The sequence below is a fragment of the Chelmon rostratus genome, chromosome 13 (genome assembly GCF_017976325.1).
Source record: "Chelmon rostratus isolate fCheRos1 chromosome 13, fCheRos1.pri, whole genome shotgun sequence".
NCBI lineage: Eukaryota > Metazoa > Chordata > Actinopteri > Chaetodontiformes > Chaetodontidae > Chelmon > Chelmon rostratus.
The window spans coordinates 5,089,526-5,117,068 of record NC_055670.1 but is presented as its reverse complement, the minus strand read 5'-3'; the positions used below and the strand labels follow the sequence as shown (position 1 = coordinate 5,117,068).

Genomic DNA, 27,543 nt, shown 5'->3' with positions numbered 1-27,543 from the left:
CAACATCAAAGTATGTCAGTTAGTCATAAGTCCACTCCAGGAAGCAAGATGGGCCCAGCCTCCAGTCCCTCGGACGTGACCCAGCTTCGCAGGGTGGATCCTGTGAGTATCCACATCCCTGAATTGGGTCACAGCTATATATCCTATTTGAATGGCACCACAAACTTTGGTTCAGCTTTTAAAAGCTGAAAGGAAAGGATCTGGGCTTGTTTTTTCTGTTTAGTTTGGCTCCACGTGATAAGTCTGAATCATAATATGTATTTGACATTTATTCAACAACTCCAAAACCAGACGAGAAACACTGCTTATATAAAGCATTACATAAAACGAATCAATCCCACAGCCGCGACTATGAATAAACCAGGGGCAGAGTGACAATTCAAGCCAAACAGAACACACGACGATTCCACTTATTTCAGCTGAAGGAATATTATTACGATATCACGTGTGTAACCTCGATAGAATCAATAACTAACTGTGTTATGAGCTTGTTTTTGTGAAGATCACAGTCATCCACGTCTGTCTGAGAGGTTATACAATATCATTGCGTTATATAAGTAAGCCACATAATGGGCCAATAAGAGCCCGTCTCGTGCGTCACGTGACGCCCTGCGCTCGCTTCGATGAATCGTACATGAAATCTGTAGAAGCAACAACCTCTAGCAGCCGAAGCTAGCTGGTTAGCTACCAAGATGGAATACCCCAGTGACTTCTATATTTTTATCGCGGTTTTCTCGTTTTTTAAGAAGAGGACATGACATCCGGATTTGTCAGAATATACGGGTTTTGGGACAACGGGTTGAAAAGAGCTCGTTTGTAGACTTCGACGAGCTACGAGGGGACAATCGGTGTTAGCTATTAGTTAACCCGTTGTAACGTTAACTTAGCTAGCTCGCGGCTCTAAGTGCACCCCAGGTCTCTTACATAAAAACAACGGCCGATCAGCTGCGGCTCGTTGGAGCAAAGAAGAGCCTGTGGGTCTGTGGCTAAGATATATTCAGTTTCTCCTCGACTTCCATGAACTGTTAACTATTTTCAAACCTAAACTTTGCCTTTGTTGGATTTGTACAGTATCTTAACGACGAGTTAGCACGGTAGGCTAAATGGAAATTAAGCTCCTTACTTGCTAAGCACGGAGGACTTTACCCACCGGCTCTCTACTAAACATAAATAAATTGTAGAATCATTTTCTCTTAAAAGCAACATTTTCTGGAAAGTTTTAATCTGTATCCGAGAGACGTTATTAGACCGTTTCTTTGCTGTAAAGGGGGCGAGAGGCGTTTGACAAGCGGAACGCTTCGTAAATAATACAGATCTCTAAGAAGCCAGAGCCGGTGTTTACAGAGAAACCACGTCCCTCCGTAGCTTTACTGGTGGAGCGACCATAGTTGACTATTTGTGGGACTTTGACACTGATCGGCAATGTTACACAGATGTCCTATATTATTGGAGTTGAGGTATGACTCGGAATGAGTCCTAACCTATTTCCAATGGCCAACGGGGAGAGACGGGCACCATCACAGGTTTGGTTTGACAGCAAGACATTAACCGATAGCCTAACTTGGGGTATGATATCCGAACAGCGTGGAGAGTTAGGTCCGCCTTATCCAGACTATCAGTGAACACCTTCGCTTTCTGAGTTAAGTATCTGATTTTCCTTTGGAAGAAGAAGATGGAGACAGGAGTAAGGTCTCACCAGGGCGAGGTGTTCGCCCACCCGCTCTCCAACCCTGGGGCTGCGGGCATCTGTCCCGAAATGCTGGAGGTGGCAGAGGAGGCCAGCCGGGCTGGGGATTTTGACTTGGCGGTGGAGATCTACAGCTCCCAGCTCGCAGACCTCCAGCAACCGGACAGGGGCTTGTGTCTGAGGAAGGCCGACTCTTTGGCCCGCGCCGGGCGCATTTCCGAGGCGCTGGACTCGTACTGCATAGCGGCCAGCCTTGGCAAATTGCGCCCGGAAGAGCTTCCCCTCCTGGTGGAGACCATCGCTCGGACTCTCCGCGAGAAAGAGCTGGGCATCCTTGGGACGCTAAACGGCAATGGCAAAAGCAGCAGCGGGGAAGATGGGATTGAACTCGATGGGGAGTGTGGAGAGGATGAAGCACTGGACCTGTTCTCCTGTCGCCTCTGTAGGTGTCTGCTCCATGAGCCGACCACCGTGGAGTGCGGACACACTTTTTGCAAACGTTGCTTGGAGGACGATTCTGTCAAAGACTGTATACACTGCAAACAAAAGTTGAACAAAAAAGATGGACTGCCAAACGGCCGGAGATTAAACGTTGTCCTCAGCGGCCTACTAGATAAACTGTTCGCAACTGAGAGTAAAGCGAGGAAATTCTGGATCGAAGGGGAGATTTTGTGGAAAAACCAGAACCTCTCTGATGCCTTGGAGAAGTACAATGCAGCAGTGGATCTTGGTAAGAGCACAGTCTTAATATATACAACAAAAAGTATTTCATGTTCCCCTTTCTGTATTAAAATTGACACTTGCCAGAACTATAGTGTTATATACAGATGACCTACTTTTTCCAGGCTAGCTACCTGGTGTCACCAGTAAGTGGCGCCACTCCTGCCTAACTAGACTGCACTGAGGTCAGACATTATATGATGCGCTCTACCTCATTACCGAAGCAGCACACACACACACACACACACACACACACACAGAGTACTGATCTTCTGCTTTCCAGTGACACATTCATACCAGGTTTTCTGTTTCTGTTCTGCATGACTGTAGTGTTTGCATAGAGAAGCTAACATTATAGGGAAGGGACACATGTGTAGCTCATTGGACATAAGAGCTCAATTTGTTATTCCTTTGTTACATATCCTAAACATTGTATGTATTTGCACAATACTTACATACTGCATGAATACATTCCTTAGCTGTGACAGCCTGACTTGGACTGAAGCCTTAACCCCTCCCCTTGCTGATGGTGTTTCATAAGCTGGCAGTTTATGATGTGTTGACTAACAATTAGTAAAAAAGTGATGGTGATAAATTTGTCATTAGTACAACAACTTACTTTACACTTAAAATGACTCTTTCATGTCTTTCATCTTTGAGATCATTGTCACTTAAAGCAGCTGTTTTCCTGAACCTGCGCAGCCAGAAAACAGAATGTTCTGTTCTGTTGGCACATTATGTAAAGCGTGCCAGTGTTTCATTAATTGTGGGTAGTGGCAAGTCTCATGTTGCACAGTTTGAATCCTCACAGAAAGTTAGACCGACCTCTTTCCACCTCTGGCCTACATATCAGAGTCACATTTAAAATCAATTTCCTGTGGTCCTTGAATAGCTTAATGGGTGAAACATGGCGCTGGCACTATCTCAGGTGTTCACACTCAATTTGGTTTAAGAAATTGACCGGGAGATGAAAATGTCAAGCAAAATGAATATACTGTGGTCTCCTTTTTGCCGTTTCGAGCCTTCAGATGGCATTTTTTGAAATATTTATCTCCCTAGATCAATATTGATTCATGCCTTCTGTTTTGTGAAGGCCTCTGGGTGACAGGAGGACAGAGTGCCTTCACAGCATTGTCACTGCCAGTCAGTGTTTTCCCAACAAATGCAGCAGGAGGCCTTCTGGTATCTGGGATGTAGGATGAGTGTAATGGGCTCATGATGTCAGCAGAAGTACAGCTGTTATCCAACCTGTGCCTTTTAGGGAATTTTTTTTCCTCTTGGTGGTTGTCCGTGTTACGTATCTTATGCTCCGCAGTTGTGCAATGAAAGTGATATAATGGTGTATGTTCTGTGTTTATGTGGGGAGAGCAAAATGGATAGGCTCAATATTGGGAGCTGGGAGAGAGATTGCAGTATGTCTTGCAATGTCGCACAACCAAAGCAAAGCCACAGCTAAAGTTTTTTTGTTAAAAGGTTCATTTAATTTAAAAGGATAAAGAAATGACAGAACAACACAGTAAATATATTAACGAAAGACAAAAAGAAATAAAATGTTGATCTGCTCAGGAGGGAGAAAACAGACAAGTAAAGGTAGGACTGAAACAGGGAAAAATCTGATGAAATACACTGAGATAACTAGTTTCATCTCTTGTGACTACTCTTTCTAGATCTCCCACATTTCTTTCGCTCTTTTTTGCCTTATATCTTGTGTGTTTGTCTTTGATGAGAAGCTATCAGGAGGATGTAGGTCATCCACCTTCTCTGTTAAAGCACATCCATCTCAAGGAACTGCAATCCCCTGTCCACCATGCTTGACCTAATGCAGTGTTACAATCATGTTCCAGTGAGTTGTAAGTCCTACCAAGTTTTTTTCTTGTTTCAGTGAGTTAGAAGATCAACAGATCAGCCTTCTCATACTATTGTACCTTCAAGGTGCAGCTAAGACTCCGGGACAGAACCGAACAATTGCCACCTGTTGGGAATTGCTCAGACTTTTCAGTGCTGGTGTAATTTTACCTTTTTGAAAAGTTTAACCCCAAAATATATTTCCCTCTCATAACCACTGCTTTACATCAGGTCTGTGCTCATAGGCCTCCATTGTTTTCTTGTTGTTCATTTAGCCATCAATGTACATCCACTTAAAGTGTTTGTTTTTGCCACTAACAGCCTCAGATTGGTATTCTAAATGTCTGATTATAGAAAGGAAAGGCAGATCTTTGTTTAAGAGTAAGATCCTTTTTGTTTAACCAGAAATACCTGCTATATTGCCAAAGCAATAAAATTAAACTTCCATCACTTCACTCAAACTAAGTAAAACTCACCAAAACCTTCTTGGATAGTCTTTCCACTGAATCACCAATTCAGGCGTGGTCGAGTTATATATAATATTAGAACAGGAGTGAGCGTGAGGGCGGACATCAGAGAAGCAGCAGGGGGAAACAGCATAAAGAGTCAGAATCTTTTCACATAACTGAGGAATTTTTTTCACCGGACATTATGACTAGAGAGATTTAAGCATGTCAGACTTCAACGGATTTTCCCATTAAAAATGTGTATGAGTGAAGTTGGTAATGGGCTGAAATCTTCACTATGCCAACGTCTCCTGGTGGCAGTAAACAGAGTGATGTCCTCCCTTTTATTGCTGGAAAATTGCAGCTCCTTTTCATCTAGCTACAGCAATTGTGGGATTATATCCGCTTGCAAAAATACAATACAACCATTGTCTCTGAGCCATTTTTAATAGTGTATTCTTGAATATCATGGGAACTTAACTTAAAATGTTAGGCAAACTGGCAATAGAACATGCAGCTGGAGTTTCTGAGCTCCAGTAAATACACTGGTGTGTTTACTCAAGTTGTAACCATGATATATATATAAAAAAAAAAAACTATATTGGTATAAAAGTTGTAATGGTTGCAAGATATGCCACCAAGACATAGGCAGACAACCTATGTACATTTCTGACACCTTGAATTAATACAGTATGTGGTACATATAGCAATGGGAATTAATAAGATTTTATTGATACCAATAGCATTATCAATTCTGCTTCCCTATCATCAATTTTCTGTGTGGGGAAAAAAGTAGGCCTGGAGAGGTTTTTAGCGTCAGCTTGAGTTGAGCACTAATGTCAATATAACACCGGATATTATTTACCCTTTGTAATCATCGGGGTGCCCGGGTGGGAAGCAGTGGCACTTGTGCATTCCGTGTCAAATATATGACATTCCTGGAATTTAAGCCCATAGTGCACAGAAAGATGTTTCAGCATATTGTTGGTGTGTCCACCCTTACTTGAAATGATCATTTTACAGACAATCCAAGTATTTTGTCATCTTTCTGTGTGCAGTGAAGCCACGCTTTAGACCGTAGCTGCGTCTCTGCCATGGCTCCTTGTTGCAGGTTCCCTGAAGCATAGATGCACAAGTTTCATGACATGGTGCACGGAGTGACTGTCAGAAAAACATGGCATCGATAAAAGTAGCTGATAAGCTCAGAGGCGTACAGTTCCAGTTGATCTGATAAATGGGAACCGGTTCTCTAGTGGAACTGGTTTTTGATTCCTGCTTCATGCCAGCACAACCTGTCAAGCATATTAGTCGGGTTTTTGACGTTGTCTGTCCAACACAAATTATTTACTGGTGTTCACTGCGATTATGGCCCTTCCACCTCCTCTTTATTAGATTTATAGACTTTTGTAAAGTTATGTTTATTTGAAGTCCAAGTTCTGCTTTCTGTGAGTGATGGCAGCTCCTATTCCCCAGACAAAATGTTATAAATGTTTATTTGTGCAGTGTCACATAAAGGCTGTTGGGAGCTTGATTATAGCACAATATTTTGGGGACATGTAAATGTTGTCTGTTGGTTCTGCTGTTGGTGTTTGCGCCCGAGTCTCAGCTCACTCAGTTCAGGCAGCCTCTTTGTCTTCTGTTTGGTTTTTGGGAAGACAAACAATTCAGCCTTTGGAAAATGGTTTCTCAAACGACTTGCCAAAGGGTCTCAGAAGCCAAACTTCCACTCACAAAGTGCCAAAGGCAAAGGCAAATACATTTTTTGTGGGTAAATCAGTAAGGGTCACCAACTTAGCGAGCTGAAAGGAAACCGTACAAACACTGTTGTAGTATACTGGGTTTGGTCTTTTCCAAAACACTGTCTCTGTTGTGTATGCAGTCTCTAACCCTAAGTCAATTGAAGCAAAACAACTAAACTGAATCAAACGAAGGCTGGAAAGTGATGTCACATTAGTTGTAAGTTTAGTTGCTTGACTGATTCTTCGAAAAAATGTTAACAGACTCTCAAATTTAAACATTTGTCAAAAAAGAATAACAACATCCAAACTTTTACTGTTTGCAGTACTTCTCCACACACAGGATCACAGGAAGAGTTAAGCTCCAAAGTGATATGATCAGTTGTTGATTAAAGACCCACCCACTCTTCCAAAATGAACGGCAGCACCAAATTAACCACATTTAGGTTTTAACTATAATCCCATGTAATCAGAGTTTCTGGTTGAAATGATGCTCTCATCAGATGTGAGCTTCTTACTATTGAAAACCTGCAATAAGTTAATATTTGCTACATAAAGTACTGTTCATATAACAGTAAGGTGTGTCATTTACGAAACACCTGTTTGATGATGTGGCAGTGAAGTGACTGTTGTTAAACAAAAGCAGGGTGGTTGTTGTCCTGTGACACTACTTATTATCACTATGTAAGTTGCATAGCATTCTCACGCATGAAATAGGTCTCATGTCACATGTTACATTGTTGCCCTACTTCTATGAGACCTAGAAAAAGCAGTCCGTCCCCTGGAGGCCTGTCCACTGACCTCATGGTGTGTGTGTGTGTGTGTGCGTGTGTGCGTGGGTGTTGTTTTTCCCTGTGGTGTACAGTGCCATCTTCAGGCAGACTGCTGTGTCAGCGGGCTGAGTTGCACATGGAGATGAGGAACTTCAGTCAGGCAGTGCAGGACGCCAACAACCTCTGTAGGATTAAACCGCTCTGGACGAAGGTGAGACACAAGTGTGCAATGGATCTGCAGGGCAAAATTAAACATCATCTTATGTTTATGAGTATCAGGAAGTTGTACTCTTTCCTGCTGCCAAACAACACTGTCCGCTGCAGGTTACAGTAAACAGGACGGATCAGGATATGCTTCCTGTAATATAAAGTGAATAGAACAGTGTGGGAAAGAAGGAAAGCTGTTATGGTGCATAAAGCTTAAGTAATTTTTTGTGAATAATAATTGAATAGCCAGCTTTTCACATATGTTTTTTTCATTTGGTAGTGGTGATATAGTGAAAACATGAGAAAAGGTCTCCACACTGTAGCCCCTTTAAGTGCAGTATAGTCATTTTTTTTAATATTTGTGCTTTGCCTTGCGCACTCCTGCACTTCTTTTAAAATGTTGTATTTTACTTGATTTTAAGCATCGTTTTTTTACCTATATTTTATGCTGTGATTTGATGCTTTATCCTTATTTTTATTTTCATCCTTATTCTATATTATCTATACTATATTATTGCTATACTTGATTTTTAAAATTCTTTTAAAGTCTTCTAGGCTTTCATGCCTGTTAATCATATACGTGATAATAAATGATGTCTTCAGACTTATTGGAGATTTTAAAAAATGTTGGTTTGAAAGGGCATTTATAATGAAAATGCAATAATAGAGATAGTGATCCATCACAACACATCCCAAAAAAAACTGTTGAGAACAGATGGCAGCATCGAGGGTTTTACTTGTTTTGTTTTATTTTGCCTGTAGAAGAACATACGGGATTGCGTTGATCACACCATTACAAAATGTTTGTTTATTTCAGGCTCACTGTCTGAAAGCCACTGCACTGACTAAAGCAGGCCGGAACGATGAGGCTTTGCAGGAGTACTTTCTGTGTGTGGCACTAAAACCTGACTGGACCAAGGTCAAACTGGAGGCTCAGAAGGTAAGAGAAGCTCTTTAAATAACAACAAAAAAAAGCTGATTCCAGCTTCTTAAATGATATTATTTTCTGGTTTCTTCACTTCACTTCACAATATCTTTGGGTTGTGGACAAAAACAAAAAAACAAAACGTTATCACGTCATCTTGGGCTTTGATTGGGTGCCGATTGACATTCTCTGGGGGATTTTGGTGCAAAATGCACAGAGTGAGGTGTAGAAAAGTGTGAATCAGTCCAATTCATCAACGTCAGTACAAGAAATTGCCATTGTAGGTAGAATACAAGTTCTCCACCTACTACTGCATATTGTGAATCTTAATCAAATGCCTTGTTTCAATTCAACCTGCAGGTCCTTAGCGAGCTGTTCTCCTCTGTGTTTGAGAATGAGGACCTGCCAACACCGTTGCACCCACTGCAGGGGGGGTTGACCACCCGCCTCATCAAACCGCCTGCCTTGCTCAGGTCCCTGAGGCCGCTCACACAGAGACCTGGCTCCTCCACACAGGTTACTGCACACAAATAAACAAACACACTGAGAACAATGGAAAGATCTGTGAGGAAATACATTTTATAGAACTCATTCAAGGAAAATGTAAACATTGACATGATAAAACCATAATATTGAAATATTGCCCACCCCTGCACTGATAAATGTTTTCCATTAAGTTTCTTGTATCTCCAAGAATATTAATATTTTAATATTTTGTATTGAAATTTTGAATAAAGGTGCACTGGAGTGTGGCTGTCAAATGATTATCCCATCATAATCGTCCAGCTCACTAATCTCTGTCTGTCTGTGTGTCCAGGACTCTGAGGTCAGTGTGACTAAAAGCACTCCAGTGGACGACTCGTCCTCCAGACTGTCTGCTCCGTGTCCTGGTAAATCAGACTCTGCTGCAGGGGAGGATAGCACCAAGAGCCTGGCTGGCGTTCTGGCTGCCCTGCCAGCACCCCCTGGTTGCCTCAAGAGGAAACACAGTGGAGACGGACCCTCAGCAATCTTCAACCCTCCCTCCAAACTGCACAGACCTGGTAGGAGAATCTGAAGCCTCTTTTCACAGCCTGTTCAAGGCATGGATGTAGGGCCGTTATTCCGACTCTCTGTACTGTATAAAACGTACAATTGTTGAATGGAAGGGCGTTATTGTTCTGCCTTTAAGCCAGTAGTGGAGGTAGGAACAGAGCCCAATCAGCCGCTGTGTAAAAAGGATGAGCGGATAGGACATGACAGAACACTGTTGTGTTGCACATTCACCGCTGTTTGTGATCACATCTTTTGAATTAAGTGCTTATTCCACATATTTGTCAGTGTGTCTAAATAGACCGCAAGACAAGCAGACACATACACACACTCACAGAGGGAGAATCCCCTTCCTGCAGATCATCACAAAAGGTGATGGTCCTTTTAACTTTGTTGTTGCAGAAAAAGTGACGTCCTGTTTATCCAGCACATGAAAAGGTTTACATTATAAATTCTTGAGGTTGTCAGTTCTACATGTGACTAAAAAATGGCAGAAATGCACTTCTGGTGTGAACAGCCAGGCTACTGTGCACACGTGAATTGACACAACGCAGTGCGTTGTGGCACTTCCGCCTCCTGTCTGAGCCTGTCGTCACGCTTCTTTTACTTCCAGTTTCTGGATCTAAGATCACACACTGGGGCAGCATTACGCCAGTGTTGGGTGGTTCACTGTAAATAACAAAGCCAGTGTAATGACAGGTCTTCTTTACAGGAGTATTCAGAGATCTGTCTGGAAGAGCTTGAGTTTCATTCTAAAATAGGATTATTCACTGTTGGCTGATGACTCACATGAAAGTACCACAGCTCTGCAGACTGACTTACTTTATATGGAACTCTGCATTCTCTGTTCTGTGTTTTTTCTTCCTTTTTTGTCCTTATTTGAAATAAATTCTAAATAATTTGCTCTCTGCTGATTGGCCGCTTTTACAAGTCTGGGACCACCTGTTGTTTTTATGAATGAATTTACTCATACATTATTCTAATCCCATCTGCGTCACCCTGCACGCTGCCTCTCTGTACTGAACCTATTTAAGAAATGTGTATCCTGATGTTGTGATGTTTTGTACAGATGAGGCAAGCAGCTTTCAGACGGCCACAGTGTGTGGAGGGAGGATGGTTCCTGCTGAGCTGTTGGACAGTGGAGACATGGAGTGTTCGCTCTGCATGAGGTGACTGTACCCAGTCCAACACACACACACACACACACACACACACACACACACACACACACACACACACAAACCCTAACTGCCTGAATACATGGTATTCACAATTAGGACCCAACGTGTTGACTTAGAAAATTTAAGAAATAACTTTAATCTCTTTATATCTGAACACAACCGTGTTATCAAGACAAGTGTCTGCATGTGATGCATGCAGGCCTGATATAAGTCAATGTTGGTGGGCACAGCATGTTAGAATTTGTGTGCTTTTTGTTGTTTGTTCTGCAGATTGTTCTATGAGCCGGTGGCCACTCCCTGCGGTCATACCTTCTGCCTCAAATGTCTGGAGCGTTGCCTGGACCACAACCCCAACTGCCCTCTGTGCAAGGAGAATCTAGCAGAGGTACATTTCAATCCCATTTGTTGTCTCACAATTTTCCATATAGAGCAGGTCAAGGCCATGTTCTTTTGATATACAGAGCCTCAACAATTCCCCCATGAGCAAGCACTTTTAACAGGCAGAAACCCTGAACAGAACCATGCTCTGGGTGGGTGGCCAATTAAGCATTTTCTTATTTTCATTTTTTTATTTGCCCATCTCGCCGTTTAAGATTGATTAACTAGTAGACAATGTCCCCTCGATCTACCCTTCCATATATGACAACTGTACATGCTCTGCAGAGAAACACAGATGTTCTCTGGTATTACTCCCCCCCTGTAAATACAATGTTTGTGGTGTGACCTCTCCTGTTAACTGCAGACCTACTTATGCCATTGTTTTTAAAAGCTTGTAAATGTGCCTGTTTGCTGCCAACGAGGGGGAAGAACAGATTAATTATGAAAACCTTGACGGATTATATGATGATTAAAATGATGGGGGGGGGGGGGGTAGCCCAAGTATGTAATTAATAGCATACTTATGGTGTATTGTGTGTTGTCATTGCAGTTTCTGGCCACCAGGGGCTACAACAAGACCCTGCTGATGGAGGAAGTGGTGCAGCGTTACCTAGGAGACGAGCTGGCAGAAAGGAAGAAAATCCATGAAGAGGAGATGAAGGAGCTGTCCAAGTCAGTTATTTACTATACATCTTAATAGACTAAATATGTTAAGGTGTGAAGAAGTGGGAGTAAAACAGTAAAATCGTGTACGCACAACCTGCACAGACAAACGTCTCAGCTAATACAGATTTAAAAATATTTCACAGCTTTACAGGTCTTGTTTTTCAGGATGTAGTTTCACGGCTTTGTTTGTTTTCTATTTCTATTTAACAAAAAAAGGTATACAAAAAGTTTCTGAATGGTCAAAATTTTTAATTTAAAACAACAATAATGACATAAATTAGGCACAGTACATTGGTTACTATATTAAAGCACCAGTGTGTAGCATTTAGTGGGATCTATTGACAGAAATGGAATATGAGATTCATAATAATCATCATCGTTTTCATCATTGTATAACCATCTGAAAATTAGAGTCATAGAATGAGCTCTTTATTCTTTTTTATGCTACTTTTTAACTTGGAATGGGGGAGTGAGGTGAAGGGATGCAATCTACAACCTCACCACTAGATGACACTAAATCCTACACACCTGACCTTTAAGTAGGACTCCATTCATTTGAAGATGAACTCTGCTAATTAGAGATTGATTTGTTCAAGCCATTATAGTATGTTTAGTTTCTAAAACTTCCACATACACACAGACCCCCAAGTCTCAATGAACTCTTCACTGTGCCTCTTGTAGCCTGAACCAGGAAGTGCCCATCTTTGTGTGCACCATGGCCTTCCCCACCATCCCCTGCCCACTGCATGTGTTTGAGCCACGCTACCGCCTCATGATCCGCCGCTCCATGGAGACGGGCACCAAGCAGTTCGGCATGTGCATAGCTGATGAACTCAAGGGCTTTGCGGACTATGGCTGCATGCTGCAGGTGAGTGTGAATCTAGAGCTGGTCCAGGGTGTCAATCATTTGCTTATTTTCCCCTCTCTCACACATTTTCTCCTTTACTCTGCTGTTACGAAGTCAAATAACAGAGACTTGTGTTAATCCGTCTTTCAGGTGCGAGATGTGAAATTTTTTCCTGACGGTCGTTCGGTGGTCGACACCATCGGTGTGTCTCGATTTAAGGTCATCAGCCACGGCCAAAGAGACGGCTACAACACCGCCAAGATAGAGTACCTGGAAGACAAGAAGGTGAGCCAAGAGGAAGTCTGTGTGGGTGTGCTGTCTGTTAGAGCTAGTCGTTTCAGGCACTTTCCATCATGCTGCTGTCAAGCAAATGTCACGCAAAGTAGAACTTTTCCTCAGTGCTCTGTGACAGCGGAGCAGTGGGGGAAAAGCAATCCCGAGGTCCTTTCACTTCCACTGGCAAATTCAAATTTTCCTCTTTCTGCATAGATAAACAGGTTTGCTGTTGTTACTGTATGTGTGCTTAAATTATTCTCTTTCCGGTCAGGTTCGGAGGAAGGTTTTGTATTTGGAAATCATGCAGCCTCTGCCTTCTTTCCTCTGGTCAGTGGTGTTTTAAAAACAAAAATCTCTCTGTCCAATCAGGTGGAGGCAGAGGAGCTGGTGGAGCTTCTGAAGCTGCACGACTCCGTGTACGAGCAGGCCAACAGCTGGTTCACCTCCCTGAAAGACAACATGAAGAGCCAGATCCTCAGCCACTTCGGACACCTTCCCAGCAAAGACCCCGACCCACAGGTCAGCAAACACCTGCTGTTTTCTGTCTTAGATTAGATACTTCACAACTCACATTAAACAGGATTTTTAGATAGACTATGCTAAACAGGAAAGTATGAACAGGAACACCATATGCCACCATACATTCTGTGTCCAGCTAGTGTCCTCACATTAAAGCTGCATTCCTTGGCAGTCAGAGGCAATAGCTGTCTCCTCCGCTCGACTTGTCTCCACTGAAACCCTTTCAGCTGTTCCAGGTTTTCTGTATTGCTATTCTCTGCTCACACTGAGAGAAAACCAGCTCTAAGTGGTAAATGCAGTGCCACAAACAGAAGTGAACAGACACATATTCATCCTGCAGGTGATACTGATTTAGTTTTCACATAGAGGACTTTGATTAAATGTTCCACTTTGAGTGTGGATACCTGCAGTTTAGGGCTTTAGCGTCAGTAATGCACAGAAATGGCAACTGGAAGATCTGCAGGATAATACTGGAGCACCTGCTGTGAGGAAATGACTCAGCTCTACCACACGCCCACATAGACAAAGTCACTGTGTGTTTTTATAGCAAATATCTGTCCACGAGTTGTTTGCATCCAAAAAAAACGTGTGAGTAATGACAGAAAATGTGGTTTGCATTCTATGGGGGAACAGACCGAGACAAGCAGGATGGAACAAGAGAAAAATAATGCTCTGACTTTCAAAAAGGTTGACTCTCTGTGTTAGCAAGCAGTCGCTTATTTACACATCCAGCATCATGTTTCTGTCCACTTAATAAATTTTAGTCTGATATTCACCCTCCTTTTCTCTCTGGTTTGGCCTCCACAAACTCCTGAGAACAACCTGGATTGAGTGTAGCCATGGTCCTGGCTGGTCTTTGTCTCAGTCCCAGATAGTTTCTAAGATTTAAACTTGGATTTCTAGAAGAGTGGTTCCCTGCCTTTTTCAGCGACGCCCTAATGTGAAGGAATATGTACTTCTCGCCACATATTACATGCGTATGACTGTTTTTTCCTTCTTGGATTTGTAGAATTTTTAAGTGCCTCAAAAGTTTGAACTATCTAGTATTTTACAAGAAGGAACCAAAAATTAGAAAAAAAAAAACCATTATTTTGCACAGCCAAATCTTTTTTATGCCGCTGTGCTGGCGGCAGCAGGAAATTTTTCAATTTGACACAAACGTTCACTTGGACTCAAGCAGGAACTGATAGAATTGGATTGTCAAAGATCACTGTGACTACACAAAACACCTTCAAAGTCTTCACTACATGTATGAGTCTGGACAGACATGGATGTGAAAAGCAACTTGACTGATTGGCAGAGGCGAGATGGTGTTTCTAGTTTCTTCCTTAATTTCTTGTCAGGCCACTGTGTGTGAAGATAGTCACACATAAAAAGCACAACAAGCACTCAAAAGAAACGTCATAAATGCTCTTAAGCCACTGAAATCAGATTTCTTTCAAAAGATGCTCTGAAGAGATTGTTACAGGACACACACGGTTTCTGAAGCCCTGTGAGCAGTGAAAGTTTTAAAATACACAGTGAATAATGGTACAGTATGTGTCTTTTCTCTCCTGCAGGCCAGTCCCAGTGGTCCTGCCTGGTGCTGGTGGCTGCTCGCCGTCCTGCCATTGGAGAATCGAGCCCAGCTCACCATCCTGTCCATGACCTCCCTCAAGGACCGCCTCATTGCCATCCGCAGGGTCCTCATATTCGTCACGCGCAAGAGGCCGCGGTGAATTCCCAGCCGCTCGGGAGACAGACCAGAACCGTTCGAGCTTCTATGCACTTCAGCAGTTCATTCATCCATTTGTTCAGTCATTCATTTGTTCATGTGGTCACTCGCGGACCGATTCATCGGTCCATCTATACATGTGTTCCCACTGTGGTTCACGTACCCACTCGGACATCAGCTGATTCTGTCAGATCCGCGTGAACTCAGTCCTGCGTCATGCAGCCTCTCTGTGCACACGTCACTTCTGTTGAGGGCGCCAGGCGAGCCGGGGTGCTGCTCGAGGGCATTCGAGTTTCTCATCCGTCTGTCAGTTCATCCTCTCCACCCCACCTGCATCTCGGATGAATTCAGCTAGAACACATCTCTGACCTCTCCCCTCTGCTTCTCTGTTGAGGCAGAGGTAAAAGTGGCCGGGCCAAGCTCTTTCACTTGCCTGACCTGTGAGGGACATGTTATCACAAAAGCCGTATGAGCGAAAAGGTTCAAAAGGAACTCATCTTTCCTACATCTAGTAAACAGTATTTCATGTTGGAATCGTGGCCCCCGTATCCACATCCACACTTTCTACAGGTACAGTCAAAGCAAAGCTCATTTACTGAAGTATGAAGCAAAAACAAAAACACTTGGTGTGACGGCAACACACAAATGTGAATGTACTGGTCTGGCTGTAGTCTGTGGATGCTTTTCTTTTCTTTCGCTACTACATTTACAGAATCCGTTCGGGGGGCTCGCACAGGAGGCCAGATTCCTGTATTGCACGCACAACAGCTGCTTCACTCTAAATCTTACAGACTGAGCCAAAATTCATGTACAAAAACCTGGAGCTTTCTCTCTGTTGCCTCACCCGCCGGTGGGCATGTACCTCAAACCCTCTGATAGGAAGCAATGGGTGCCACGAGTCACTGCATTGAGATAGGAAGTGACTGTGCCCATGCCAACACTACAGACTACAGTGTGTGAGAACAAGTGCAACTCCATAACAACATGCTCCACTTGCTCCGTAAGAAAATTCAAGTAAGATTTAAATGTGTATCAGAGTCGGGCTATCACACAAACTCCATTTGCATTTAGGAAAATGCTGATACAAATGCATCCTCCCAGATACAGCTGATCTGGAACCTAATGTCCTGTTGTAGCATATCTCTGGGACTACAAACAGACTTAGTTATAGGGGTTGATTGTGTGTGGTTTTTTTTTTGTTTTTTTTTTGGTGTTTGTTTCTTTTTTTTCTCTGCTATGCCCTTAACTGTATGTGTATGGTGACATCTTAAGTTGGGTGATTTATGTGTATATCAATGTAACTCAGAGGCCTTTGTAATGATTTATTTAAGGAACGTTTCACCCTCTCTCTCTCTCTCTATCTCTTTCTTTCTCTCAGTACATTTACGTGCACACTAATGCAATTACAGTGCTTTAAGTCGCCCCTGGAGTTAAACAAGTTTAGATCTGCGTTTCTCAGTAAAACACATTGTGTGTATCCTTGAGGCCTGACAAACATGTTGACCAATTTTCTTTCCTCATACGACATTTGCAAAGACGTTTAGACTTGCGTTGCTTCTTCTTTCTTCCACTGAAGCGATGCCTTGTCTCCTGGCGCTTAGCATCACCCGCCGCTGATCAGGGGAAAGGCTAGAAGCTGTCAGCAGGCGTGTGTCCGTAGCGCTGCTAGTGGTCAAAAACTCTGCAGGACACTTCAAAGAACATTGGTGAAACACTGCACAATAATAACCCTCGTTTACATGATGTTTCGATTAAAGGTGGGGGTTTTTGGACCACTAGTAGTGCTGTGGAGCAGCGTTTTTATGAACGGGCACCTGTTCTGTTCGTATCCAGTGGAGGAGCATGCAGGCGAGCCAACAGAGCTTCAAGTTGTTCCACCGATCAGCTTGTTGCGGTAGGATGTTAAACGTTGCGTTTCCATGTTAAATGTTTAAAGAAATGTAGCAATTTGCCACAAATGAAGTGAAGAAGAAGAAGATGGTCAGCTTGTTTAAACATGCAGGTTTCAAAACATCCCAAACATCAGCTTTTCAGATGTTTCTCTGAGGATTCAGTTTGTTTTGGTGAGAAAAGCTGAGTGTAAATCGGTCTGGGTTTTTATTCACAACAAATTGGACGGTGCACCTTAAAGGTTGAGTGGTGGAGGAAGTGTTGATCCATTTAAACTCTCTTGGCAGGTCACCAAATGGAGTATTTCCAACCCACAGCGAGTCCAAAGAGTGAAGAGCAGGCTCCGTAGCATTGTGCTTCAGCTTTCACAGGACAGCTGTGGGTGTAATTGCGTTCTCGCCGTGCATGGAAATGTGTTGTTTCTCTGTATAATTCTGTCCTTCCAAATGTTTGTGACTCCACCGCAGTTACTTGCTTTCTGTGTGGGGGAGGGGTTCACAACATGCTGCATTTCCCTGGTATATTTGTAAAGGGAGATCTTATACCTATTTTTTATTGCAAATAAAGAAAAACGCATTCAGTCCTGTCGACCTGTTTTGTAACAGCTGTTTCATATTATAGCTGTTCCGTATCACAGAAAGAACACAATGCAGTTTATTATCCTTTGAAAGTGAAGTAGCAACATCCTCATCTACATTTATCTGACTCTCATGCTCAGGTTTCTATGTATTTCTGTATGGATTCTTGTGAACTATCAGGCAGGGAACCTCTGGAGGCCTGTATGGACACCTACAAGAGGCAGGTATCCTAAACCAACCTGATGATATCTTAACATGCTAAGCTACAGTCCATCGAGAATGTGACTTGCTCAACGGCACCCTGGCACATCAGTGAGCCTTAAAAAATGTGTTTTTGAAGCAGAGGAAGATAGCTGTATGCAGTGGTCGAAAAAAGAATTAAAATCCTGTATACCAACCCGTACAAATAATACAAGTTAAAGTCCTGCAGTGATAATATTACTTAAGTAAAAGTATGTAAGTATGATCAGGAAAACACTTCAGAACTAAAAGTGTTACAATACAGAAAAACGTGTATTGGGGATTTTACTGTTGTAGTTGGTTGAGGTGGAACTAATTTGTAATAGAACTAAAACTAATGATTATTTTTATTGCAGATTCATCTGCTGGTAATACATTGAATAGTTTGTAAAAAATACCCAGAGCCCGATGTCACACCTTCAAAACACTTTTTGTCCAACCAATAGTACAAACCTCAAAATTATTAAAAATTAATAAAGATTATTAAAATAGTAGCAAACCTTCACGTTTGAGAAGCTGGAACCATGAAATGCTTTTTCATGAAAAATGGCTAAAATATGCCACTTCATTTTCCAATATTTTCTGTCTCTTTGCCAAATATCTCACAAAAACTGTTGAAGTTACATGACAGATCAGAAAGAAAGAAATAATTAAAAAAAAAAACTGTAATGAAGGCCAGATGCTCAAAAACATTTGCCAGCTGAAACCAGACACAACAATATGACAACTGAGTCCTCAGAGAGAAAAACGTTAGACCGCCGGCATCGTGTCGAAACTGGAGGGAAGAGGGCTGAGACGTCTGACCTGAGCTCCTCACACCTGATGTTGGCTGTCAGGATCAAACACATCAGAGGGCAGGGAAGCAGAAGACTGATGAGGTGCTGATTTCCATACGACTAGATGAGGCTGCAGTCTTTCAGTCTGTGCGAGCCACCGTAGTCCAGACAACAAGCATCTCGTTGTGTTGTCTCTTCTCAAGCGCTGCCACTGAAGGCGTTTTATATAGTCTGCACACTGTGACTGTTGCTGGGCAAAGTGAATTTGGGATGTTTCTTTTTTTAAACATTTCTGTCTTCCTGGCAGCTTGGCTGTAGCACGCAGTGGCGCCTGTGGGCCACAGGGGGGCAGTGTTTGTTAGTGAAACAGCAGGTGAGGCTGCCTGCAGGGGCATTGAGTTCATACAGGGTTCTTATGAGAGGAGAGAGAAAGCAGAACAGAGAGGCAGACATCCTACATAGAAAAGTCTGGTTCAAAGGTAATTCTGAGCACGCTCATTTTAAGACTCCCTGGGAGACAACACGTCCTCAAACAGCAGCATTGAGACATTCATGTCCAACATCCAGCGTGTTTCGACACCACTTGGATGTTGTGCAAGGACATCATGTAAACTGAGCTCTCCTCAACGTCCTAAAAACATCATCATCCAAATGTTCTATCATTATCCAACGAAATGGGCCAGGAAGTGGCCGTAACAGCTGGCTTCATTCCCTGACAGATGAAAGGTGCTTAATTTCTTCTTTTAGGAGCCCTCTTACCAAAGGGAAAAAGATGGAAATGGAGATGCATGTTTAACTTCTCACTTTAGCACACACTTCACTGATTCACTGATCATGTACAGTTTTCCATCAGACTAAAGGTAAACTGGATTGGAGCTGTGGAAGCACTTTGAGGCAGTGGGACGGGGGCACTCTCATGCTGTCAGCTCAAACCTACTGCAGACCCATCTGAAACCCATCTGCTCTGCAGGCAAGCTAAAGACATGAGGTCTCCTCTTACCGCTCGGACTGTGGTTCAGACCAGAGAAACATCGGTCCATCTGCACAGCAAGATGCTGACAGCAGCTGCAGGTCAGATTACCATGGCCTTTGGTTTGGATATTCATGGTTCCCGGAAGCAGGCCTGTGGTAACTGTGCTGCCCTTTGTGGTTCACCATTGTATGGTCCAAGCTCCCCATGACAAGCATTTTGGTTCATGACAAGCAGCCTCGAACGGTAATGGCTGGGCCTCTTATTTCGTCCTACCACCATCTCCAGCCACTTTAACACAAGACGTACCAGCATAAAACACGCAGACTGTCATGACTAAACACATTCACGCTCTGCAGTGGACCGGCCCTTTTCATGAACATTTCTCCGGTGCCATCCTCAGGATGGAAATACAACATTTTACATGAGATATCTCATGTTTCTGTTTGTTTGCTTGAATGATTAATACAAGAATCCTTTACATGTGAACGCACTTTATATTTTATATATCTAGCCATTATATTTTTTCATCTTTGTATATTAATTCATTGTACTTTCATGTAAACTTTTGCTGTATGTTCAAGGGTTGCTGCTGGGCAAACAACCCTTAAAGAAACAGTGAAGTTCGTGCACTGGATGGTACCCGGTTTCGCTGGAAGTCTATCTTAACATTAATCCATGAAAGAGGTAACTGTCACATGTGAGGAGATAATTGGGACTGTTTCCTCGACTGCGCTCTGTCAACGTTTGTGTTGCCAGACCAGATTTCAGGTAGCAATGACAGCATGGATTACATGTGTCAGGGGTGGCCTTTGTCTCTTTAAGATACTTTTTGCTTGTTCTCAAACACACCAGGAGCACAAGTGACTCCCACGCTGCAGAAGAACAGACGTGAGGAGCGTCTGACTGGCAGATGTGTCGGTGGAACTACACTCTGAACCAGGAGCATTAATGATAAGAGGAAGGAGGTTAAACAGCCTCTGATGCTATCATCCATGTGTCAGTACCGCTTTGTTTTCCAGGACAGCTGACTGAGCACTGTGCAGTCTCCACATTCATACGGTCACACACCCTCCGCCCTGACGAGCTGTGCCGGTGATGAAAACAATTACACGACTTGCTCAAGGGCATCAGGGCAGCGGCGGTTGGAGAAAAACTGGTTTATCTTCAACATCCTGACGTGGCTCTTACTCACCTTCTTCTTTGCACTGGGACACACACACACACACACACACACACAGACAGTCGTACTTCCATCACTTTGGGGTACATTACATCACATTACACTTACATTAATTTCCTGGAGGCTTACAGTAACCTTAATCCATGTCTTTCCCCCTAAAATTTAATGATTTACATAATAGGGACTTGTGTCCTGTCTCTCAAAAGCAAGCAGTGTTTGACCCGTCAAAACACAGAACCCCAAACACCAGCACACACACACACACAACACACACACACACACACACACACACACACACAACACACACACACACACACACACACACCATGGAGTCAGTCAGAGGAGGAAGAGGAAGCAGACGGACGATTCATTTGATTCTTTTTCCACAACTAATAATAACACATGAGGAGAGGAAAGGTGTTCATAACAGACTCGGGGGGCAATCCACACGATCACTGTCAACAGTTTTTACTGCAACTATTTCTCTCATAGACAAGATAAAGAGTGAAAAATCGTATGAAGGTTACATCACGAGTCTGTGACAAATATCTTAAACCCCCAGCACACGTATGGCTTGAGTATGACAAGAACACACACAACCTAAACAGGAAAGACCATCATCTCAAAGCTGACGGCCTGCTTTGCTTTTATTTGGTCCCTGTGTGACCTGATTGACAGCTCTGGTTGTTGAGTCATGGTGTTTTGTTAATATTGTAGATTAATGTGTATTAATGCACATACACACGCACCGGTCAGACAGGCTTGCAGCAGCCAGCGACAGTGGGCGGCAGGTCCTGTCTCTTAATGTGTTTGTTTGTTTGTCCATTTTATACACATCACCCCGGCATGTGGAAAAGCTCCACCTGCAACACTGTCCACCTCTAAGGTGTGGATGTGTGGAGGTGGGTGTGTTTGTAGCACAGTTTAAACAGCATTGTTGCTCACATTGTTAGAAACGTGTCCTCACTCACCTGCCACACATTTCAGTGTTGCCCAGGCTGCTATTTTTATTTTGCCACAATCGTGAATCATGTGATTCTGGCTGACTGGGCGCAGAAATGATGAACTGATAGATGCGGCAGATATGGAGCAACACTAGCATCCATCCAGAGCCTTGTTTGATGCATTTAAATCCAACATTCACTCTCCTTTGACTCTGTTTTTGGTCTCCACCACCTCCTGGGGGAAATATTTGGCTCTGTGTTCCTCTGTGTTCACCAGCTAGTTGCAAACGTTGTCTGTCTGCAGTTTGGTGCCTTCGCTGGAGAGAAACTACGAGCTGACAGAGACCGGAACGCTGAGAGGAACAGCAGGGTTCATCACCATGACACCTCGTTTACCTTCAACGTCGTCAGCATGAATTCATTCATTTTATTAAAAGTAATGATATCCTGCTAAAGACTTCATTCATTCGCTGTTGAAAAACTCCTTAGAGTTAGATTTCACTGGCTTTTCTCTCAGCATCTCCTGAAAATGCTGCTAGTCTGTAAACAACTTTTGAAATTGTGTATTTTGACATTTTCATTCCACAAAACAATTTTGCTTGTCACGTGTGCAGTGTGTCTTTGGCCTATATGTGTTCAACTACATGCCATTTAACACAGAAGCAGAAATAACAACAGTGATTACTAGTCTTTAGGTGGGGCTCGTGTTTTGGGAACACCTCAGTCAGCTCTTTAAAACTGGCGGCACATTGTAACAGTCCTGTGCTGTCAGTAAAGTTAAAAAAAAAGGCGGTGCATGTTTCGTCTAAAACTGCGGGGGCGCTCCGGCTCTGCAGGTCGATGGCACGGACCAGGAGTTCAGTCTCCAGGTCTAGAATAAACTCAGTAATTTAGATGTCCATACAGCCTGAAATCCTGAAAATATCCCTGCTATAGATAACACATGAAAGCAGGGCACACCCAGTGGGTGATGCTTTGATGTCTGTGGGTCGTCCCCCTCCATCACCTTCAAAGGAAGCGCTCGCTCTCGAGTACAGACCAACGCACAAGTTCTAGGGCAGTGCACAGTTTTTTTTTCTCATCCCCAACATGACATGACGCAGCAGCAGCAGATTTAACGAAACGCACGAGAGATCAGATTAGCAGCTTTAGACAAAGTTAAATGAAGTAATAAATGTCAACAAATGTCTTCCTGTTTTGTTCCAAGCTTTTGCTATTTAATTCTCTATTTCCTGTTTATTATACGCTGTGGCTGAATCCATGTTTGCAGTGAGAGAATAGAATTGATTGGAGAAGGGTTTGAAGTTTTCCTGTATGTCTACATATATGCATGTATGTAAGGTAACACTCATCAGCATATATACTGTATGTCCTGCTCTGCCCCCGTCCAATCACTCTGAAGCCCTGTGGTTTCTGTTCCGTGCGTGCCAGCAGATGTTCGTTTTTTTGGCGTTTGTGGATAGCAAAATTCAAGTGAGCGAGGCAGAGGAATAAGCTTTAACATCTGGACAACCAGCATCATTAACAGGCAACAGTAAAACTGTGTTAGAAAGCGCCAAACATTCCTGTGGAAAAGAAGAGAAAGCAGCGAAGTTACAGCGGGAGGGAAGCTAAGAGCAGAGGCCGTGGATGGAGGGCGAAAGCCCGGCTGTGCATTTTAATCAGAGAAATGAGACTGGTGAAGAAGTTTTGAGTGATCGACTGCAGGCACAAATTTCTGCAGTGTGCAAGGTTATTATTATTATTATTATTATTATTAGTATCCTATTTATAGTTATTAATAGGATTATAATTGTGTCAGGCAATGTCAGCCAACCCCTTTGGTCCCCATATCTCACCAGCTATCTGATGGATTCCCATGAAGTTCCTTCCCCTCCTGAAGGATGTGTCATAATAATGGAAGCCCTGACATTTAATGTAGCGCCACCATCAGGTGAAAATTTGAACTAGCCCGATACTCTGGTTTGTGGCCAAATGCCTGCAGAAATAATGACGCTCTCATCAGCTGTGCCTCGTGTTCAGTGCAAACATGCTAAACTAAGATAAACATCCTAAACCACTAAAAGTCAATGTGAGCATGTTCATGGCCCTTCGCCTAAGTGCAGCTTCACAGAGCAGCTATAGCGTGGCCTTCAGTGGAATCATTCAGCGGCCTGCGATTGATCTGTAGTGATCACCTCTCAGCTGTTCTCTGTATGACTCTATAGTTTACCCCTCGGTGTCAGTCAGTGCATGTGAAATATTAATGAGTCAGAAAACTATGGGCCTATTGCCTATGTGTCAGTTTATGTAATAGCTTATGTTTCACATATGCAATATCTGAAAATTACTTACGCAGTTTTTTTCCCACATGTGATTAAGATCTTTGTCAGGAATCTTCCGCAGGAAAGCACCACAGACTACACCGGTTTGCATCCAGGGTTTGCACATTGAGATCATGGAGGAGTACAAATACCTGGGTGTCCACCTCAACAATAAACTGGACTGGTCCACCAACACTGATGCCATGAACAGAAAGGGCCAAAGTCGTCTCCATCTTCTGAGAAGACTGAGGTCGTTTGGAGTATGTAGGACATTACTGAGGACTTTCTGTGACTCTGTGGTTGCATCTGCAGTCTTTTACGCAGTGGTCTGCTGGGGCTGTGGAAGCTCTGAGAGGGACAGAAAGAGACTCAATAAACTGGTCAGGAGAGCTGGCTCTCTCCTGGACTGCCCTCTGGACACCACTGAGGATGAAGGTGAGAGGAGGATGTTAGCCAAGCTGACATCCATCATAGACAACCCCTCCCACCCCCTGCATGACACAATGTGGGCCCTCAGCAGCTCCTTCAGTAACAGACTGTTGCATCCACCCTGTTAGAAGGAACCCGACCGCAGGTCCTTCACACCAACAGCTGTCAGAGTGTTCAGCTCCAGCGTTGCTTAACGCACTGTTTTTCATACTTGGACTGTTCTTTGCAGTCATGTATGATCTATCGTACACCTTGTACCCTGAAACACTGCTCTTTCCACTCTCATTGAGTACTGTACATATCAACACATAATAGTATTCTACTGTGGCATATGCATATTTATTTCTGTGCTATATCATTAATGCTGTAGTCACTTTATCCATTCGCAATCTGTGTATAGTCTGTGACATTCAACAGAATTCTTGACAGTATATTAATGGAAATTTTTCCAACAGTTCCGTGCAGCAATATATATTTCTTATGTATATATTTTTACATGCTTTTTTTCTGACATTTGCCCTTTGTATAATTGTACATATATATATAGTCCGCTTTTATTTTGTATTTTGTATCTTGTATTTCTCTATTTCTATTGCTTTTTTTTTTTTCCAACTGCCATTACCTGCTGCTTGTAACAACTGAATTTCCCCAGCTGGAGATTAATAAAGTGTATCTTATCCTTTCTTATCTTATCTCATCTCTTAATTTCCCTCCTCAGATGTTGTGGGTTCTTGGACATTTTCAAGGAAGGCATATTTGTTTGTTTTTCTCCCAGGACTGCAGCTCTCTCTCTATATATAAAAATATGTATAAATTTGAATATATATATGTTTACACAAATACAAAATACAAGTTGGAAACCAGAGCGGTGAAATCACCGTCACATTATCAGCACGAGGGTCTCAGTATAAGTGTGCTTTTAAGAGCGCTAACCAGCATGAGGCAGGGCAGCTGACAGGTGAGAGCGATGGCAGCAGGATATATTCCTGTCTGTGTGGATATCATACCCTCCAATAGACGAGCACAGCGGTGACAGCACCTCTGAAATATTCATCACTGTTTCCATTTCACATGCTCTAATTGCCCTGTATCTATCTGATGGAGAGACAGAGGAGGAGATGCAAACAGAGCTGGGAGAGGAAGAGGCATGGAGGGAGAGGAGGAGGTCTCAATAGTTAATGTACACTGTACTTAAGCAACAGTGCTACCAGACACATATTTACACTCTACAATTCACAGTGCATCTTCTCAAACATGTCATTACAGCACCACCGTCTTAAATACAGTTTTCACAGTTCTGTTGGTTTAAGCTTTCCTTCACTTTAATAATTTATAACAATTCTAATACTTTCAGAGTGTTCTGTGATTTACTTCACTATTTTCTCACAATACACATTTTGGCTCATCATAGCCGGAAGAGTGCAAGTGTCATTGATAGCATTAATCAGGACAGCAGTACATGTCGGGGAGCTACAGCTCCAGGGTGCTGCCGCCATGGACATACATACATAGACGCCACATCAAGCGTTGAATCATACATCGATGTTGGCGCCATATTGGATGAGGCAAAAGCGAACGGTCGGAGAACCCCCCCCCCCCCCCCCCCACACACACACACAGAGTAGTTGTATAGATATATATATGTTCATCAATACCCCCCATATATATATGTATGTAAAATGTTCATCAATGCCCCCCTGTATAGTGCCCCCCCATAGATAGATGTTTGTATGTAAATATGTTCAGATATATGTATGTGTATATGTTTATCATTGCCCCCCTGTACAGATAGATACATGTATATATGTTCATCATTGTCCCCTCATATAGATTGATGTATCTATATATATTCATCAATCACTGAATATCAAAATGATTCATGAAAATCAGTTAAATGTAAACGTTCGTGCTCTTTATTCAGAAAACCCACCTTTCACATCTACGTATCAGGATCTGGTTATTTTAAACACAGATTTTTAATATAAATATTTCAAAATTTATCCTCACAATAACAGTGTTACCTACATTGGTAGCAGTAAATCTCATAAAATCATTAGAAAAATACATCCGTTGGTTTGGTGCTTACCTATGTCCTAAACATATAAGGAGTAAACATTTATAATCATCACAATAAAAGTTACATACTTTGTTTTTGATGCATATTTGTCTCCCAAATATATTAGTGCATGTGAATGGGTAGATAAAACTTTTTTTATTAACTTAACTAAAGTTCGGTCCATTTCCTTGCATTAGTTTACGGGGCAGGTCTGCCTCATCCAATATGGCGGACACGCTGACGTATCGCAACAACGTCTATGGCTGCCACTGTGCCTGCTGGCTCTCTGTCGTAGCTGACTGACACACTAAATGGAACTGAGCCATCGTTAATGACACACGTATTACCTGTGCTTTCCTAATCGCCTGCTTTGAAGAAGGTCTGTTACCTTCTCAAGAACACTCGTCCCTGCTGTGTCTTCATTCTGATCATACTCAGGATGTGATGTGAAACATAAACCTGCTCACTCATTTCCAGGTGTGAGTCGAACATTATCTACTGAGCATCTGTGCAGGAATACAACATCACAGACAGTCTCTGTCATTTTATTATACTTTATTTCTATTTCAGACTGCTCATCACACAGCGTCCAGTGCACACTGTGGGCCTGCATTAAAACTAGTATACCCATTCAAATTAGTGTTGAGCTGATGTATTATGCTTGTTTTGAGCTCTATAGTACTGTATGTCACATCTGCACAGAGAGGATGTCAGTGTGGACTCTCTTCAACCTCAGCATGATCCAAATGCTGACGCAGCACTTCACAGGTGTGGTCCACCTGCATAACCCCACCAAAATACACACAAGGTGTTCACTTGCGGTCATGCAATTTACTGCAGCTGGCCGCTATTTTGTGCCTTCTGAGACTCTTCGGCAACCTTTCGCGTCGTCTATGCTTAAAAGGGTCCCATGCATGGCATCTGTGTAGCAGCCGCAGCCCTACATGTGGAGGCTCAGACTGCAGGATTGGTCAATTTACAGTCCCCCCCTCCTGTGTGAGGGGGCAATCAGATTCTGTTCAGGGCCCCAAGAAGTCTTGAGCTGTCCCTGTGTGTGTGTATGTGTGTGTGTGTGTGTGTGTGTCTGTGTGTGAGAGAGAGGGAGAGAGAGGGGGCGGAGAATACTGGCAGAGAGACCTGCCCTCAGACAGAGAGAGGGAGTGAGAGAGAGAGGGAGAGGGAGCGCAGGGGCAGGGCTCCGTCAGTCGGTCGGTATGTAGCA

General features: G+C 43.0%; 1 protein-coding gene across 1 annotated transcript; it reads left to right on the top strand.

Moving 5' to 3' along the window:
- Nucleotides 1–652: 652 nt before the first annotated feature.
- On the top strand, nt 653–17,422 carry lonrf2 (LON peptidase N-terminal domain and ring finger 2). Its single transcript, XM_041950975.1, has 12 exons — nt 653–2,417; nt 7,300–7,418; nt 8,232–8,354; nt 8,700–8,855; nt 9,157–9,382; nt 10,441–10,540; nt 10,823–10,937; nt 11,481–11,602; nt 12,278–12,464; nt 12,594–12,728; nt 13,089–13,238; nt 14,798–17,422. The coding sequence occupies exons 1-12, from the start codon at nt 1,673–1,675 to the stop codon at nt 14,954–14,956; spliced, it is 2,337 nt and encodes a 778-aa protein (XP_041806909.1). The 5' UTR covers nt 653–1,672; the 3' UTR covers nt 14,957–17,422.
- Nucleotides 17,423–27,543: the final 10,121 nt, after the last annotated feature.

What these genes read in the sequence shown, in the direction of transcription:
- lonrf2 (XM_041950975.1), top strand. Translation starts at nt 1,673, where the DNA reads ATGGAGACAGGAGTAAGGTCTCACCAGGGCGAGGTGTTCGCCCACCCG. An exon ending in TCAAACTGGAGGCTCAGAAG is followed by an intron (nt 8,355 to 8,699) that starts GTAAGAGAAGCT and finishes TTCAACCTGCAG; the next exon opens with GTCCTTAGCGAGCTGTTCTC. An exon ending in CTCCAAACTGCACAGACCTG is followed by an intron (nt 9,383 to 10,440) that starts GTAGGAGAATCT and finishes TGTTTTGTACAG; the next exon opens with ATGAGGCAAGCAGCTTTCAG.